Below are 13,199 nucleotides of genomic sequence, written 5' to 3' on the forward strand. Positions count from 1 at the left end.
TTGAATGAAGCAGCCTTGCTGTGGATGTGCTGTATCTTGCTACATTGCTTCTGACCCAGGGCTGTGGGCAAGATGCAGGGATGACCCATCATTCAGGAGGAGCCAAGATGGGAGGGAGGGGGTGAATGAGAGTGGAGTATGTGAGGATGTAATGGTGTACTTGTAACATTGTATATTTATCATCGTATATGGTACATGTATATTGTTGGATCAGGAGATATGCTTTTTCCCTTTATATAAATGTATTAAAGTTGTATATTACTATCATTGCATATTTTGTATTTATGAATAAGCACATACAAACCAAATGTTCTGCTTGTGTGTTTTCCCACCCACCCAAAGTGGTGTCAGTTTTGATTACGCCTTGAGAGAGTACGCATTTTTTTGTCTAAATAATTTATATATTAATTTTTGTTTTGTTTCATTAGCCACCCAATACAGGGATGGAATGGGTGGGAGTGGATTTTACCTGCCTTGTAAGGGAGGTAAGAGCGAAAAAATATGTACAGTAACTAAAATGAGGCATGTTCAAAATAAAAGATGTTATTCAGAATGAATGGGAGCTCTTTCAATAAAAGGAATTAAAACAATCTATTCCTAGTTCCAGTAAAGACATTTATTTATGGAAAATGTTCTTTCACTCCCGTAACAAAATGTGTGATCCCTGCCTAACACACTAAATTTTTATCTTGTTTAATGTGCGGTTAACTTCTTCCAATTTGTGAATCTGCCGAATGAAGAAATCACCATACCGCTGGGCAACTTTTGTGTCAGCAATGTGAATCATATTCCTGTCGATGAAGAAATCCACCTGTGGCAAACAACAAAAAATTGCAATTAGAGGAAGAAGGAAGTATATAATATGAACATGCAACATCAGCCCAAGTAATTAATAACCTGAAGCTGGTTTACCCGCACCAGTTCATCAAAACCATCCTTTCACCCGTTCACAATATCCCTCTAATTCCTACCTTTTGCAGTCTCTTTTCCTACCTGAAGCTGGTTTACCCGCACCAGTTCATCAAAAACATCCTTTCACCCGTTCACAATATCCCTCTAATTCCTACCTTTTGCAGTCTCTTTTCCTTGTTCAATATGATAACCCTCAAATATCAGTGACACTTCCACCACCCTCACCCTTGCAATCCACTTTATTCTTGATCCTCCTCTCCAGTTCATTCCATGTACTTAGGGCAATGAATTGATTTATCACTACTGTCAACAGAACAATATAGATATATTATAATCCAGTGGGGGCTTTCCCTCTAATGAATAAAATTAACGGGTGGCATCCTGAAAAAGTACACAAACATTTCCACTGTCTAGAGGTTAATCAAGATGTGCTACAACTGTCAACCCTTTCACTATAGTCAGAGTCAAAGGCATCCACTCCCACAAATTTCTTCCCCACATATTCCACTCCCATTCACCACCTCTCACTCCCTTTCTTGGCTCCTCTTGGATGAAAGGTCATCCCTGCATCTTGTCCACTGCCCTGGGTCAGAATCTGTGGTGCAAGACACAGCACATCCACAGCAAGGCTGCTTCATTAAATCGGTGACCCCCTCTCCGTCCCTTCATGCAGAAAAGGAGAAGATTGGGAGAAATCCCTTTGGGCTGCATCAAATTTTTCTCACACATACTCCTTCATCCCCTATAACTACCCATTCCACCTCATGCATCACAACATCATCCATATACAACCATTCTCCATTCATCCCTGTCTTCTGTCCTCTCCCATCCTTCCTCAACAGACATTCCCCTCTTCCCCAAAGCCTCTTTTACCCCATCCATCCATCTCATCCTAGGTTGCCCCCTCATGTTCACTCCTTCCACCTCTGCCTTCCACACCTCTTTTACTAGTCTTTCTTCACTCATTCTTTCCATGTGTCCAAACCATCCCAATACTCTTTCATCCACCCATCTCCCAACTCCCTTTACACACCACAACACCCTTCAAATCATACAAAACAAAGCCCTAAAAACAATTAGAGGCTGCACAAATACAACACCTACAGACCATTTACACCATGAAACAAAAGTCCTCAAAGTCAAGGACCACCTCGACATGAGAGGCACACAAACACTTGCCGCAGCCACCACAAACACATCGCACCCACTACACTACATAGCAGAACACCCACGCACACCAAAGACCTGTATTACACACAGGTCTCTTCTCTTCCTCCACAACCACCAAATACCAGCCTCCGGAAACATATTCATAATCATATCACTCACCGCTCCATTAACACAATGAAAGATAACACACTGCTGCATGCCAGACCCCCTGATATCCACCCTTCGGAATCCTCTCTCCCACGAAAGGACAGAGTCCACCTGGCCAGACTGCGGTGCGGCCACCACCCAGCACTTCTAAGCTACCAGAAGAGGCTGGATGATTGCATTGTGAACAGCTGCCCGGGATGTAACACTTCACCCCATACCATACAACACATAATGGAAGACTGCATTATACACAATCATGCACACAAACAACACAACATACACTCTATAAAGGATTTGTGGGAAAACCCAGTTTCGGCCATGGCATTCCTTGGGGAGACGGGACTGCTCGGACAGACAGTCTAGGGAACGACAACAACAACAACAACTCCCTTTCCACCCCCGTTCTCCTCACCTCCTCATTTCTCACTCTATCCAGCCTAACAACCCCTATCTTACTTCCCAGATACCTCATCTCAAACATATTCAAACTCCTTCTCTCTTCCTCTCATGTTCCATGTTTCTGCCCCATACAGTGCAGTCAGCACAATCACTCCTTCACACAATCTCCTCTTAGCATCCATTCCCAAATGTCTATTTCTCATTACACTTTTTAATCCACCAAGGAATTTACTCACTTCTCTCAAAATATTACTCACATATATTCCCTCACCCCTCCCATCCCCCACTCCCATACATCACAGCACTATCCATACAAAACCATTCTCCACTTACCCCTATCTTTTGTCTTCTCCCTTCCTTCCTCAACAGACATTGCCCTCTTTCCCAATGCCCCTTTTACCCCATCCATCAATCTCATACTTCGTCACCCCTCATGTTCACTCCTTCCACTTCTGCTTTCCACACCTCTTTTAGTAATCTTCTTCATTCATTCTTTCCATGTGTCCAAATCATCTTTCATCAATCTCATCTCCCAACTCCCTTTCCACCCCCCTCTCCTTGTTTCTCACTCTATCCAGCCTATTACCTCCTACAATACTTCTCAGACATTTCATCTCAGACACATTTACAATCTTTTTTCTCTTATGTTCCATGTTTCTGCCCCATATGGTGCTGTCAGCACAATCACTCCTTTATAAAATCTCTTTGCATCCATTCCCAAATGTCTATTTCTCATTACACTTCTCAATTCCCCAAAGCATTTACTTGCTTCCCTCAATCTACGTTCTACCTCCACCTCCACTCCTTCCTTTCCCACCACATCACAAGTATCTAAAGCTATCCAATTCCTCCTTGATACTTTCAATTTGCTGCCATCCTCTCCTTCTAGTGAACCTAATTGCCTTACTTTTACCCACATTTATCTTCCACTTCCTCCTTTTGCACACCTTCCCAAACTCTGTCAGTAACTACCTCAATCCCTACTCTGATCCTGCTACAAGTTGTAATCAGCAAACAACTGGCTTATCTCCCATTTTCTAACCATACCCAATTCCTGGCCCATTACCCTTGCATTTACCGCTCGCACCACCCCATCCATTTATAAATTACCTCAAACCACTCACTCTCAATTTCTAATTCTAACACAGGCTCTACTACATACATACATACATATATCAAGGCTTTTTCCCCCTTTCAAGGGAGGTAGCCAAAAAGGAAAAGGCATAAAATCATTCCAACCCATTCCATCCCTAAATACACTCCACTCCCCTCCACCCTCCCTCCCATCTTAGCACCTCCTGGATGACGGGTCATCCCTGCACCTTGTCCACTATCCTGGGTCAGAGGCAGTGTCGCAAGGCAGAGCACATCCACAGCAAGGCTGCTTCATTAAATCAGCGACCCCTCCTCTCCGTCCCCCCATTGCATAAAAGGAGAAGACGGGGAGAAATCCCTTCGGGTTGCGTCAAATTTTGCTCATACATACTACCTCACCCCCCCATCCCCCCACCCATTCTACCTCATGCATTACATCATCCATATACAACCATTCTCCATTCACCCGTCTTCTGTCCTCTCCCGTCCTTCCTCAACAGACATTCCCCTCTTCCCCAAAGCCCCCTTCACCCCATCCATCATCTCATCCTAGGACGTCCCTTCATGTTCACTCCCCCCACATCTGCCTTCCATACTTCTTTTACTAGTCTTTCTTCACTCATTCTTTCCATGTGTCCAAACCATCCTAATACTCTTTCATCAACCCCATCTCCCAGCTCCCTTTCCACCCCTGTTCTCCTCCTCACCTCCTCATTTCTCACTCTATCCAGCCTAGTAACCCCCATCATACTCACTACATACATATACCAAAGGCCTTTTCCCCCGTACATGGGGGGTAGCCAAAAAGAAAAAGCCATTGAAATCACTCCCACCCATTTCATTTCCCATATATTCCACTCTCCTCCACCCTCCTGGCACCTCCTGGATAACAATACAGGTCATCCCTGCATCCTGTCCACTGCCCTGGGTCAGAAGCAGTGTCGCAAGTGTCATACTCTACTACTCTCATAAAAACTCTCGACTGCTCTTAACACCTTTCCTCCTATCCTACATATCTACAATACCTCCCAGTCCCTTCTTGTCTACTATGTCATAAGCATTTTCCAAATCCATAAAAGCCCAAAAAACATCCTTACCTTTTCCTAAAGCTTTTCTCACGTAACTGCCTTACCACAAAAATATGATCCTTGCAACCCCTACTTGTCCTAAACCCACACTGTTCCTCACCAATTACTCCCTCTCTTTCTCTCCTAATCCTTTCAATCAAATCCCTCCCATAAGCCTTCCCAACTACACTCAACAAACTGATCTCTCTGAAACTACTACACTCACCCTTGTCCCCTTTTCCCTTGTATAGTGGAACTATACAGGCCCCCCTCCAGTCCTCCTGTACTCTATCTTCTTTTAGACAAACATTAAACCTCACCAGCTAGTCCACCATCACTGTACCTCCTTTTTTAGACACTGCATGGCACCTATCCAACCCTGGTGTTCTGCCTGCTCTCATCATTTTAATAACTGCTTTCACTTCATCTTCCTTCCCCATTTTCCTCATTCATTACTGTCATTTTCTTAGCGCTTCCCACTGCAACTACCTTTCCCTCCCTATCCTCCTTCACATTTAGCAACTCCCTAAAATACTCTGTCCATCTTCCTCTTACTGCCATCTCTTCCATTATCATCTATCTTCACCTTCTAACTTTTCTTCTCTACTTGATTAACCTCCTTTTCCTTTCTTAATTTCCTTCCAAAACATCTTTTTATTACTTTCAAATTTTTCTGTCATACTCTTATCCCATTTCACATCTGCTCTCCTCTTTGCCTCCTTTATCTTATGCTTTACTTCTCTTTTCTTTGTACCTCTCATATGATTCTCTCATCCTATTTTGTAACCAATCTGTAAATGCTTGTTTCTCCTCTTCTACAACCTTCTTTGCTTCATCATCCCACCATTCATTGCCCTTCCTTCTATTTCTTCCCATTCTCCTTGTTCCACACATCTCCTTGAAACATCCCCATTCCTCCTCCACTCCTTGTTCTACTCTTTCACTCCCTCTCACTCTTTTCTCAGCTTCTTCTTGTATTCCTTCTCCTTTTCATCTATTAGTTTACTATAGTGGTATCTTTTAAATGTTTCACTGCAGATATTGATAAACAACAGATTTTATCCCCTGGCTTCATTAGAAGGGTAAAGGTGTCTATCTATATACAAGTGTTTCTTCCCCTTTATAAGGGTGGTAGCCAAGTCAAGGCACATACCTACTCCCACCAATTCCACTCCCATCCACCATCCTCATTACCCTCTCATCTTAGCTCCTCTTGGATGAAGACTTATTCCTGTCTCCTGCCCACTGCTCAGGTTAGAAGCACTGCAGCAAGATATATAGATACATAGCCAAGGGCTTTTTCTCCCGTTAAAAGAAAGGTAGTCAAAGGCATAGATCTACTCCCACCCATTTCATTCCCACATACCCCACTCCCATACTCACCCCTCCCTCCCTCTCTTCTTGGCTCCTACTGGAGCCTTAGACATAGAATTTATAGATTTATTTTATCCTGGCCTTTGCCAGACACCTTTATTCACAGGAATAATACTTGGTCATCCCTGTCTTCTGCCCACTGTCCTGGTCAGAAGCAGTGCAGCAAGACACTATACAGATAGATTGATTTTATCTTAGCCATTGCCAGACAACTTTATTCACTGGAATAAGACTGTTTAAAAACCAACACCTACATAACCAATACCATCCTAAAAACAAACCTCAGAATCTGTGTGGAAATCTCCCTGCAGTCCAGATGTGCCCTTTGTCCATACCATGTTCTTCATCTTGTGCTTAAAACAGAAGAGAGCATTGCGGAAAGAATCAACTTCCATTTCCAGGAAGGCTGCCATCTTCTCCATTGGCATTGTGGTGTACAGCTTAAGATAAGATCGCATGACCCCTATTTGTTGCTGCTGTACAACTTCATCCAGGAACACCTGAAAAAATTTACCATATACAGGTGTTGCAACTGTGAAATTTACTAAGGAAAGAGAAAGAAGAATAGGTATCTCATATATGAAAATAAACAATAGACAAATACATCCATATACCAACGGCTTTTGCCTCCTTACATGGGAGGTAGCCAATAACAAAGGCATAAAATCCACTCCCACCCATTCCATCCCCACATACTTCACTCCCATTTATCCTCCTCCCTCCCTTTCATCTTGGCTCCTCCTGGATGATGAGTCATCCCTGTATTCCCACTGCCCTGGGTGAGAACCAATGTACACAATGTACACCAATGAGAACACAGCACATCCACACCAAGGCCGCTTCATTTAATCGGTGATGCTCCCCTCCATCCCTTCATGCAGAAAAAGAGAAGACAGGGAGAAATCCCTTTGGGCTGCATCAAAATGTCATTCATACATACTCCCTCATTCCCCCCCCCCCATCCCACCATCCACTCCCTTCCATGCATCAAATAAATAAACAAATATGTAAACAAATAAAAAGAGACAGTAATTTTTGCTTCCTGTTTCATGAAAGTTATTAAGGACAGTCAAGAGTTTTTACAAGAGTAGTAGAGCTTGTGTTACAATTGGAAATGGAGAGAGCACATGGTTTAAGGTAAAGGTGGGACTGCAACAGAGATGTGTCATGTCGTTATAGCTGTTCAATGGATGGGGTGGTGTGGGGGGTAAAGGCAAGGGTAATGGGTAGGAGATTGGAGATGGTTAAAGAAAATGAAAAAGTGAGAAGTGAGCCCATTGTTGTTTGTTGATGACACTGCACTTAAGACAAGGTCAGAGGAAGGGTTCAGGGAGTTAGTGATGGAGTTTGGGAGGGTATGCAATAGAAGAAAGTTGAAGGTAAATGTGGGTAAAAGGTGATGAGATATACAAGGGAAGTGGATGGTAGCGAGTTGGAAGTAAATCTTAACCCCATCGATACGATGACGCCTACGTAGGCGTCATGAGGAGCAAGTGGGTAAGCGAGGATGCCGATGTCGGCGTCTTGATTATATATATTGTAGTTGTACCTGCATGACCCCCATACTCTGTAAACTGGCTTCGTCATATTTTCTATGGTTATCAAAATTCACGGGTGAAAGAGAACAAGCAATGCAGCGGTAACTTTATTTTTCATAATGCAAGTATTATGACGCAAATCGTACGTCTGGCAGCTAATGCTACCTGCGAGATTTTGGCCCATATTGAAGGGGTTAAAGGAGAGAAGCTAGAGGAAGTGGATAGCTTTAGGTATTTGGGGACACATGTGGCAGGATAGGGAGGAGTGGCAGTGAAGGTATAGTGTACTGTAGACCGAGAGATGTAAATGCCTTAGGGATTAAAAAATATCATATGAAATAGGTATTTGGGAATGGATGCAAAGAAGAGAATATACGAAGGGGTGATTGTCCTGACAGCACTGTATGGGGCAGAGACACGGAATTTAAGAGAGGCAGAAAGGAAAATCTTAAATATGTTTGAGATGAAATGTCTGAGAAGTATGGTAGGGGTTAAAAGGCTGGATAGTGAGAAAGGAGGTGAGAAGAGCTGAGGTGGAAAAAGAGATGGCAGATAGGGACACATGAAAAGAATGAGTGAAGAAAAATCAGTAAACGAGGTGTAGAAGGCAGAGGTGGCAGGAGTGAACTTAAATGGACAACCAAGAATGAGATGGATGGACCCGAACAAAGGGGGAATGCTGAACAAGGAAGAGAAAAGGCAGGAGATAGAAGTGAGTGAAGAATGGATGTGTATAGATGACGAGATGCAAGGAAGGGTGGGATAGGGAGTGGTTATGTATGAATGATATTGTCACAGCCCAAAGGGATTTCTCCCTGTCTTCTCTTTTTCTGCATGAGGGGATGAAGGGGGGTGGGGGATGGAGTGTGAGTGTGTGTATGTGTGGGGGGGGAGGGGGGGTTTGCCAATAAAATACCGAGGTTTTCAAAGAGGTAGTGAATATTTGCTAGATGCATAGCTTAAGTCACTTTTTTTATAAATGCAAAAATAAATCCTAATTATTACGCAATGTGATAAAAAGGTCAATCAAAATATCAGTAGCAGACAAACTTTCCTTAGCCAATCTTCAGCTGTTCCCGTAAGGCTGTGACATCAACCACACTGTTCACATTCTGATGCACATATGCATGCACTATAAAATGCCATGCAACGCTGTCAACTTGATCAGTGATCTGTCATATTTCATGTGTTAGCAAGGTTTTTTCAAGTATTTAGTTCAAAAATGGTTTACTGTGTCGATACAAATTGCAACAGTGATTCAACAAAACATTTTGCTGTGGATGGACTTCATTTTCATTCTTTTCTGAAAGATCCTGCTCGTAAAAAGGACTGGCTCATTCACTGCAGACGGCACAAGTCATGGAAGCCTGGACTGAAAGCAAAACTCTGTTTGAAACACACAGCACACAAAAACAGTACATTCAGGACCCCAGCCTTGCCACTTTGCCGAGTCACTAGGAATTAGCATGAATCCCATTCTAAAAGAAGATGCAACACCCCAGGTTTGGCAAGAAAACTCTGTCAAAGCAGTACTATTATTGAAAAAAGACAACGCCTGGAAGTAGGTGTATTAGTCTGTATCATGTGTATAGGTAGGCCTGTGTTATCTACGCTGTCACTGGCAATCGTTAACAAGCATGATTACACTTGACCAATGATTTTTGTGCTTGGCCTAAGCAGATTAGGGGTACAGGCATGACATGGGCTAGCTAGGCCTGTATTTACCTAGTTGTATTACACGGGAAGGGAGCTATGCTCGTGGTGACCCGCCTTTGTATCTTTCAGCATCAAGATTTTTCTTAAAATCTTGAATAGTATTTGCACACACTGTTTCTTTATCTAAGTTATTCCAGATACCCAGCACTATGTGTGGGAAGCTACTCTTTTTCCGATCTATGAATATAATCACCCCACTCCACCAGGGTGATAGGCATGACCATGATGACAGGGGCTTCCATAATAGGCCTATGACCATGTCTTGTCAATTGTAGTCAACCATATTAAAGTCTGTTTTTTGAGAATCAAGCAAGTGGAATCTCCCCCCACCACCACCACCACCACCCCAGCAGGACTTAAGCCTAATTATCCTGGACCAAGAGGAAGGAATTCATACTGATATAGACCTCATGATTTTTTTTCAGTTGTTACAAAGTGCCTATGATGAATATTCACCTTCTGCAAGTAACACTACCAATAAAATTGAGATGCGATGTGAAAGTGACCTTGGTGACAGTGCCAGGCATATGATTGATGGCTTCCCTTCCCCCACAGCAACCTACCTACGGCTGATAATTTTATAGACATGTCTGTATCTTTTGCTTCTGCCTTTGCTGAAGCAAGATGGGAGGGAGGGTGGAGGGGTGTGGAGTGTTTTCAGGGATGGAATGGGTGGGAATGATTTTATGCCTTGTCCTTTTTGGCTACCTCCGTGGTAAGGGGGAAAAAGCCTTGGTATATGTATGTATGTATGTATGTATTTTTTGCTAGCCTTCCTTTCCCCTGCAGTCAAATGATTTCTCTATTCTCTTTGCTACATAGGCCTGTTTTATTATAACTGATCACAAATAAAAACATTTTGTAATTCATAAATCCTCGAATCTTTTGCCTGTAAATATGAAGTTTGGCATCCAAATCCAATAAATCTTCTTTACCTGATATGACGTCACTTTTGTATCACTGGCCATGTCCAAGAATGTAAACAACAACCCTTATGTCACCAGTTGCCCTAGCAGTGGAAAATATAAGTACATACATACATATACCAAGGCTTTTTCCCCCTTACAAGGGAGGTAGCCAAAAAGGAAATGGCATAAAATCATTCCAACCCATTCCATCCCTGAATACACTCCACACCCCCTCCATCCTCCCTCTTATCTTAGCACCTCCTGGATGACGGGTCATCCCTGCACCTTGTCCACTGTCCTGAGTCAGAAGTAGTGTCACAAGACACAGCACATCCACAGCAAAGCCGCTTCATTAAATCGGCGACCTCCCTCTCCGTCCCCCCATGCATAAATGGAGAAGACGGGGAGAAATCCCTTCGGGCTGCGTCAAATTTTGCTCACACATACTACCTCATCCCCCATCCCCCCACCCATTCCACCTCATGCATTTCAACATCCATATACAACCATTCTCCATTCACCCCTATCTTCTGTCCTCTCCCGTCCTTCCTCAACAGACATTTCCCTCTTCCCCAAAGCCCCCTTCACCCCATCCATCCACCTCATCCTAGGACGTCCCTTCATGTTCACTCCCTCCACATCTGCCTTCCATACCTCTTTTACTAGTCTTTCTTCACTCATTCTTTCCATGTGTCCAAACCATCCTAATACTCTTTCATCAACCCTATCTCCCAACTCCCTTTCCACTGCCCAGGATGTAACACTTCACCCCATACCATACAACACATAATGGAAGACTGCATTATACACAATCATGCACGCAAACAACACAACATACGCTCTATAAAGGATTTGTGGGAAAACCCAGTTTCGGCTATGGCATTCCTTGGGGAGACGGGACTGCTTGGACAGACAGTCTAGGGAACGACAACAACAACAACTCCCTTTCCATCCCTGTTCTCCTCCTCACCTCCTCATTTCTCACTATCTAGCCTAGTAACCCCCATCATACTTCTCAGACACCTCATCTCAAACACATTCAAACTCCTTCTCTCTTCCTCTCTTATGTTCCATGTTTCTCCCCCATACAGTGCTGTTGGCACAATCACTCCTTCATACAGCTTCCTCTTAGCATCCATTCCCAAATGTCTATTCCTCATTACACTTTTTAATCCACCACAGCATTTACTCGCTTCTCTCAATCTACATTCTACCTCCACCTTCATTCCACCTTTTCCTGCCACATTTGCAGGAAAAGATGGAGTGTACGACATTGAAAAGTTCGTCTGCTACCGGGCACTTTTAAGATCATGCTATTTGGATAAAATCAAGAATATAAATTGCTAGAAATGTGCATCTTAGTGTTCTAACTTCTTCTAATGTGCATCTTAGTGTTCTAACTTCTTCTAAGTTATATTTTCATATATGAAATAGCAAAAAATAAAGAAATCCAAAACCTTCTCAGTTGACCTTTAACCCATTCAACTCCGATGACAAGATGTCTTGTCATTTGGTCAAATAAAACAAAAAATCATAATATAACAACAAAATGTTTGATGATCAAACAGCACCAGAAAAATATGACGTCGTCAGTCCTCCTCGAGGAGGACTGATGACGTCATATTTTTCTGGTGCTGTTTGATCATCAAACATTTTGTTGTTATATTATGATTTTTTGTTTTATTTGACCAAATGACAAGACATCTTGTCATCGGAGTTGAATGGGTTAAGTGAGGCAGCCTTGCTGTGGATGTGCTGTCTTGCTGCATTGCTTCTGACCCAGGGGGGCCGTGGGTAGGATAGAGGAATGACCTGTCATCCACAAGGAGCCAAGATGAGAGTAAAGAAAGGGTGGTGGATGGGAGTGGAATGGATGTTTGCCTTTTGATTTGGCTACCTCCCTTGTAAGGGGGGAAAAAGTCCTTGGTATATAGATTAATAGCCTTCCAAAACATTTTTGTTCTTTTCAATTTTTTTCAATAAAGTAATTTACTTTATTTGAAAATTTTGAAAAGAACAAAAAGATGTTTTGAGAAGTAGTGAAAAAGAGTGTGAAGAGATGAATTTGACAGGGAGGAGAGCATAAAGGGGACTCATAGACAACTGTTAATGGAAGAAAAGGTTCAAATGCCTATCCCAAAATATACCAATTGTCCCTGATAGAACCATCACCCAAAAGACACGAACACTTTACAATACAACTGGCCTACACAAAATATTTCCACCGAGTGACTTGCATAGACAACCAATGGCAGTTTCCCTGGAATCCTGGTCTCCTGAAGGTGGGAAATAAGGCAATGAGTTGCCCGGCTAAACAGCAAATGAACTTTGATCACTTTACCTTAATCTGCTGATGGAAAGGGTCTTTGTGGTGGTTGCCTGGAGTATCAGAATTGGGAGGTGGTACAGGACTCAAGAACTTTGGACAGGCAAATGTGAAGCACACCTGGAACTCTGCCATCTCTCCACGCTGGCAATAAAAACGAGGAATTAACGTGGTGTGAATGCGTAGTTGGCAGCAACACCTAACTCTTAAAAAGTTTGTAAAAAAAAAAAAATCTATATACACTAGGTTGTGTAACATCCAGTGCTATTTCCCCCCAGCTTAAATGAGGCTAAAATATAATAGATTATATAATCAAACACATTCATGCTTCACCTGCATTCGGCTCATCTTATCAGCATAGTTCTTCTCTCTCAAAACAGACTGAACAGCTTCATCAATGCGCTGAGGATGCAGCACAAGGCATATGGCCAAGAGTGTGTACATCTGTTCTGTCTGAAAAGAAACCATACCATAGGAACATACAAGACAGAGCATATGAAATTAGTTGCACATGCATAAGATGTGTATATCTTTACCAGAAATTGAT

At 42.7% G+C, this 13,199-nt stretch overlaps 1 protein-coding gene across 3 annotated transcripts in view; it reads right to left on the reverse strand.

Moving 5' to 3' along the window:
• Positions 1–594: 594 nt before the first annotated feature.
• Positions 595–13,199, reverse strand: part of eIF3l (eukaryotic translation initiation factor 3 subunit l) — a 48,172-nt gene continuing 35,567 nt past the window's right edge. For all 3 annotated transcript variants that reach the window (XM_076176514.1, XM_076176515.1, XM_076176516.1), the window contains 4 exons: positions 12,986–13,105; positions 12,668–12,796; positions 6,446–6,664; positions 595–811 (listed from right to left, as the gene is read on the reverse strand). In XM_076176514.1, coding sequence (XP_076032629.1) covers positions 677–811; positions 6,446–6,664; positions 12,668–12,796; positions 12,986–13,105 — 603 coding nt within the window. In that variant the 3' untranslated portion in view covers positions 595–676. The remainder of the gene's footprint in view (positions 812–6,445; positions 6,665–12,667; positions 12,797–12,985; positions 13,106–13,199) is intronic.

This window comes from Oratosquilla oratoria, chromosome 39 (genome assembly GCF_046742065.1).
Source record: "Oratosquilla oratoria isolate Oo_2021 chromosome 39, ASM4674206v1, whole genome shotgun sequence".
NCBI lineage: Eukaryota > Metazoa > Arthropoda > Malacostraca > Stomatopoda > Squillidae > Oratosquilla > Oratosquilla oratoria.